Source organism: Cricetulus griseus, chromosome 7 (assembly GCF_003668045.3).
Source record: "Cricetulus griseus strain 17A/GY chromosome 7, alternate assembly CriGri-PICRH-1.0, whole genome shotgun sequence".
NCBI classification, from domain to species: Eukaryota; Metazoa; Chordata; class Mammalia; order Rodentia; family Cricetidae; genus Cricetulus; species Cricetulus griseus.
In genome coordinates this window covers 26484444-26490730 of record NC_048600.1, presented here as the reverse complement: position 1 = coordinate 26490730, position 6287 = coordinate 26484444, and the positions used below count along the sequence as shown (strand labels likewise).

Here is a 6287-nt window from a genome sequence, read left to right as displayed (position 1 = left end):
ATGTAAAACTATGACTCTTGTTTTACATTCATGGGTTAATTCTTGGGGTTTCCCCATTCTAGTTTCCCTCTTTCTGTGTATGTGGTGTGTGCACCGCCCCCCCCCCCCGCCCCTGTAGAGGTCAAAGGATAACTTTTGGTAGTCCGTTCTCTCCTTCACTCAAGGTGGTCAGTTTGGTGGTGAGCATTTTTATCTGCTGAGCCATGACTCCACTTCCAGATTTCAGATAGAATATGTACCTTGTAGGACCCCTCCCCACCCACCTACCTACCCACCTACTCACCTACCCACCTACCTACCTATCTAATTTCTCTGGGAACCAAAATGAACTTTGGGCTGGGCTGGCAGGAGCTCATTAGTCACACTGGAATCCTATGAAACTTTTTCCCCCATATTATTATTTTTTCTGTTGTAGCGATGGAACCCAGAGCCTTGCAGCTGCTAGACAAGCAGTCCAGCTGCGTTATATCCCTCAGCCCAATTCCAACGGCGTTAAATCCCCTCTATGTGGGTGAGATGAGATGGCTGTTGCCTGGGCAACCCGGGGCAGGTTGGCTCCCACGCTGACCATAGAGGAGCCGCTCCTCCCTGCAGGTGTGTGTGCGTTTGTGTGTTGGAAAACATCTGTGAACCTGTTGCGCTGCTTTCCATGGGTCAGCCTGGTCTCTCGAGCACGTGATCTGGAGCAGGTGATTTCCCTAGATACTCAGCCGGGCTGCGGTGTGGGGGGAGTGGGAGGCTAAGGCTGCAGCCGGAGGAACCCCTGGTGATCCCTTCCTGTCACTGCCTAGCTGAAGTGTCTCTACTAGTGCCATCGGGTCAGGCTCCTAGCTACCCCACAACTCCAGGCTGAGCCCACGTGCGGAAGGGACGTTGGATCCCCGCGCCGACTAGTGTCCCTTCTGTACCCTGCCTGTGTGGTGCCTGGCCGGAGCACGCTCTGCGAGTCCCGGGTCCCCAGCAGCGCCACACGGACAAGGACACCTAGGGAGGCGGGCAGCCCGTATGCAAATATCTGAGGGGCTCACTGTTGGGTTGCCCCTCCCGCTGGGATAAAAGACGGGGCGGGGCGTGCACCGGACCAGAGAAGCCGCTGCCTCCCGGGAGCCGGCTGTGCGCTCCGGCCGAGCCTCCCGCCCCGTGTCTCCGCGTGTCGTCTACAGCCCAGACAATCTCCCGTCGCTCCTGGTAAGGACTTGTGGCCGAGTGGCGACAAGAGTCAGGGGTGGGGATCGAGCTGCTGAGACAGCCAGGGGCGTCAGGAGTGCCCCCCACCCACGTCGGGTCTTTACCTCCTTGTGTCCCCGTGGCCCGGGTGTGCACTTTCCCAATGGGAAGGTGGGAAACCGGCGCCCACGCAGCACTCTCCCCGGCTTAGCAGGTGGCATCTCCCCAGGAGCTAGCTGCGCACTAGCCAGTTTGTCCCCAGGCAATATGCAGTCAGGTTCAGAAAGAACAGCCTTTAGTTTGTGCAAGGTTGGCAGGGACAGGCAGGGTCTCAGGTGAGTTTGAGATGGAGGGAAGGGGCTCACGCTATCCCGTGGTGATTCAAGTTTCTGCAGATGTCCCAAGACGGGATGCGCTAGGGAGGTGACAGGAGCGGAGAACCCGCCTGGGAAGGTGTGTGGATGTGCCCACGTTTGAATGAGCAGTACAAGCCGAGGCCCCTACATCCCTATGCAACGTTGAAACTGCTGGTTGTGCCGGCCCAGCAAGCTACCTGGCCCTACAAAGAGCCATCTCCCTCAGCAGGAAAAAAAAAAAAGGACTAGTAACCCTTTGAAAAACTGCTTTGAAGTTTGTTTCTAAAGTTAATTCTAGTTTAAACCAGCTGAAATCTGGAGTTTGACCTGATGTTAAAATAGTGTGGGGGAAAAAAATCCCTTGTCTCCCATCTCCATCCACCCTTCCTGGATTCCATAAAATACAATATGCAAAGATGGAGAGTATCCTCCCAGAAGGCTCCATGCCTAGTTGACTGTCCGCCCCTCTTAGAGCTGCTGTGCACTGGAGCCCAGGGAGTGCAAGGAACACAGGCTGGGACCAATCAGAGCACCTAGAGAGGGTGGACCATGAGCCTTCTCGGTGACCTGGGGCTTCCCTGGCGGGGACAGACATAACGCTTAGGGGACAGATGGGTGTCCTTAGAGCTGCTGAAAAATGCACAAGAAGGTCAAAGCCAGGCATGACAAACAGAAAGGTGGCAGGACCCGAAGAGGATTAATTCTGAGGTAAGGAAGGGCAAAGTAGACACCTGACACATCTCCACTCTTGTTTCTGTTTGTGCACATTTGTCTTGGTGCCTGTTGGTAACCAGATAACTGGAAGAATTAGAAACATGTCTGAGTTTTGGCTTATTTCGGCCCCTGGCGATAAGGAAAACTTACAAGCTCTGGAGAGGATGAACAGTGTAACCTCAAAGTCCAACCTGTCCCACAACACCAAGTTTGCCATCCCTGACTTCAAGGTAAGAGCCCCAGAGAGGAGGGAGGAGGTTATGGATGGGAGGAGGGCAGGGATTTCTGAGCAAGGAAGTGGTTTCTCCGAAGCCAAGGAGAAGGACGTAGGGCAAATGTAGGAATGATGAAGAGAAATAAGCCTGAGTTAGAGGGTGGACAGGGGGTGTCAATGGGACTTTATGTCATAGTCCCAGATTAACTGTGACCCTCTGGACTTGAAGCCACAGGTAAGCATGAATGGGGCAGGCCATGGTGGGTAGACTGTGGATGGAAAGTAGAAGAGATCCTTAGGAGTGGAGCTCGGAGTCTTCTGTTTTGTCTGCAGCATCTGAACAGACCCAACACATTGTTGAATGTGTGATTTGGGAGGCCTTCAGCTTTGATAGTTTTCTTGACCTAGAGGCAGTCCAGGAAGCCCAGGACCTTTCTGATTCTGTTGGAGGGGGAGGAAGGGGCTGCAGTGGGGGTTACATAGGGGGGGTGGTTCTGAGAGGGCTCTTGTAGTGGATGGGGAGGTGAGGATGAAACAAATGTTAAAGATGAGCAAGATAGGAACAGTCTTTTTTTTTTTTTTTTTTTTTTTGGTTTTTCAAGACAGTGTTTCTCTGTGGCTTTGGAGGCTGTCCTGGAACTAGCTCTTGTAGACCAGGCTGGTCTCGAACTCACAGAGATCTGCCTGCCTCTGCCTCCCGAGTGCTGGGATTAAAGGCGTGCGCCACCAACGTCCTGCTTGGAACAGTCTTTTTTTTTTAATTATTTTGTTTGTATGAGTGTTTTTGTTTGCATGTATGTTTGTGCACCCCCCTGTGGAGGACAGAAGAGAACATCAAAGACCTTGTAACTGGAGCCATGTGGGTGCTGGGTGTAGAACCTGGGTCCTCTGGAAGAGCAGCCACCACTCTTAACTATTGTGCCATCGCTCCAGCCCCCAGGAACGATCTTTTTCAAAATGATTAGGCCAGGCATGGTGGCTCACACCCATAATGCTTGCACTCTAGAGGCAAGCTAGATGATTACTATAAATTCTAGGCCAGCCTGCAAAAGGAGTTCCAGAGCTAAATTGTGAGACCTTTCCCCCAGAGAGAGGGGGCTGGGAGGAGACAGAGGGAGGAGGAGGCTTGGGCTACAGTCAGTCCCTACAGCCATGTAAAAAGCCAGAAGTGAGCACCTGTAACCCTGCACTGAGGAGCAGACCCTTCTTTCCTGTATCTCTGAAAAGACCCTTCAGTAGGTCCTTGGACACTGTGTTTATTTCTATATTAAGAAACAGACCCTGAGTAATCTGAAAAGGACATCTATAAACTGAGCTGTGTTCAGGCCACCGATAGTCCTTCCTGGGAAAGAGCTGTGTCAGCTTGTTCTGTGGCCATCCTGTCTCAGAAAACACAATTTTAAAAAAGGAAGCATGTTTGGATCCCTAGCATCTACATCAGGTTTCACTGGTGTGCACCTGTAATCCCAGCACTGGGCAAGCAGAGACTCTGGTCATCCAGGCTACCTGAACTGGTAAACTCCATGTGTCAGTGACTCTGTCTCAGAAAACAAAATAGAAAGAAATTGAAGAAGATACCTATGTTGACCTCTGATCTCTACATGTATAAGTATCTGCACACATGTGTATATATACAATACACACTGACATGTACATACCACACAGATAATAATAATAAAATTAAAAAGATAGGCTTTTGTTGATGTTGTTTTTCGAGGCAGGGTTTCTCTGTGTAACAGCTCTGGCTGTCCTGGAACTCACTCTGTAGACCAGGCTGGCCTTGAACTCACAGAGATCTGCCTGCCTCTACCTCCTGAGTACCGGGATTAAAGGCATGCACTACCACCATGCAGCTAAAAAGGTAGTTCTTAATCTTAGTATTTTCCCAAAGTGTTTTCCTACCTTTCAGTCTGGCTGTTAGCTAAAGACATCCAACTCGAAGTGAAGTGAGTGCTCTGCACAGCTGTGAAAAGGACACCTTACACCAGAAAGCACATGAACTTAATTCCTGTATGGTCTTTTCTAGGTTGGGACCTTGGATTCCCTTGTTGGTCTCTCTGATGAGTTGGGGAAACTCGATACCTTTGCTGAAAGGTAAAACATTTCTTATTTACTACACACAAGTAAGAATTTGACATTGTTGTCAGAGCACACAGCAGTCTTGCTTTGGAAAAACCAAAGTATGACTTGTCTAAACCTGGTCTAGGGAGCCAGAGGAAAGAACCAGTGGGTCCACCTGGGGGTGTTGTGTCAATAGTGCTGAGTCCTTTGGGTCCCTTATTTATTTTTTATTTTTTTGAGACAGCTCCTCCTTCCTTCCTCCCCCTCTTCCTTCCTTCCCCCTCCCTATCTCCTTCCTTCCTTCTTTCATCCCTCTTCTCTCTCCTTCTTTCCTCTTCTCCCCTCCTTTTGTTCTGAGTCTCAGTAAGTTGCCCAGGTTGGCCTTGAACTAACTGTGTAGCAACCCTGGCCGCCTTTAAACTTCTTCAGCATGCTCAGTGCTGGCCAAGGCACCATGTCCGCCTTCAGTTTGTTTTTTTAGTAATGTATGTACATAAGAAAAAATTCAAAACAAAAATAAGACTACAGAGTGAAAATTAAGTTTTCTTTGCATCTGTTTGCCTCCTCCTTGTTCCCTCATCACCTCATTTCCTCTCTCTTAAAGCTTTGTTATCGTAAGTTAGTAGGTGAGGCTTCCAGAGATAGCCTATGAAAGTATGAGTTAATATGTGTATAGTCTGAAGCCCAGCACTCTGGAGTCTGAGGTCAGAGGACTGTTTGAGTCCATGAGTTCAAAACCAGCCTACTCAATATAGCAAGATTTTTTTTTTTGAGGCAGGGTTTCTCTATGTAGCTTTGAAGCCTATTCTGGAACTCACTCTGTAGACCAAGCTGGCCTCGAACTCACAGAGATTCATCTGCCACTGCCTCTCGAAGGCTTGGATTAAAGGCTTGTGTCACTACCACCAGGCCAAGATTTCTTTTTTGTTCATTTTTGTTTTTCCAGACAGGGTTTCTCTGTACCAACTCTGGCTGCTTGAGATTTGCTTTGTAGACCAGGCTGGTCTTGAACTCAGAGATTGACCTGCCTCTGCCTCCCTAGTATTGGGATTAAAGGTGTGTGCCACTATGCCTGCTCCCAACACAACATGATTTCAATACAAAATAATAAAAGCTGGATGAGGTGGCAGTTGCCTGTAATCTCAGCACTTGGGAGGCAGAGGCAAGAGAGTCCAGAACTCAAGGTCACCCTCTGCTTAGCAAGTTTGAGTTCAACCTAGCTACTTGAGACTGTCTCACAAATAGAACTGTATCGTCTTAGAATAATTGTCTATAAGTAGTATATTCTGCTCTCTATATAATAACATACAGTGTGTCCTGCTTTTTCCTCCTTTTGCATAATAATATACCTCAGCAAAAGTTTCATGTAGCTCATGACTGTGGGTTTGTTTGGTTTTTCTCTGGGTGTGTTACCTTGAGCAGTTGTACTCTCTCTTTATTGTTGGAAGTTTACATCTTCTGGTCTTTGACTGTTGCCAACAGTACACTGATGACTGTATTCCTGATGTACTTGTAGGAGTGATGTAAGTGGAGATATGGGCTCAGAGAGTCTATGCTCATACAATTGTAGGTATGGCCCCTATTCCCCCTAGAAAAATTATTTATCCCATTCATACTCTCACCAAATGGCCTCAGAACTGGATTTTCTTATCCTTGATCAGTCTTTTGCTCTGTGAGGCAGGTTGGCTTAATATAGGTGGAAGCAACCCTTGTCACTGTCATTTGCAAAGCTATGAGAAGAAATTAGCCATGAAGTTAACCATGAGACAATAGTA

At 48.6% G+C, this 6287-nt stretch overlaps 1 protein-coding gene across 1 annotated transcript in view; it reads left to right on the top strand.

Moving 5' to 3' along the window:
• The first annotated feature begins 2333 nt into the window (after positions 1 to 2333).
• Positions 2334 to 6287, top strand: part of Atp6v1c2 (ATPase H+ transporting V1 subunit C2) — a 35472-nt gene continuing 31518 nt past the window's right edge. The window contains exons 1-2 of the mRNA XM_035447457.1: positions 2334 to 2467; positions 4478 to 4545. Coding sequence (XP_035303348.1) covers positions 2339 to 2467; positions 4478 to 4545 — 197 coding nt within the window. The 5' untranslated portion in view covers positions 2334 to 2338. The remainder of the gene's footprint in view (positions 2468 to 4477; positions 4546 to 6287) is intronic.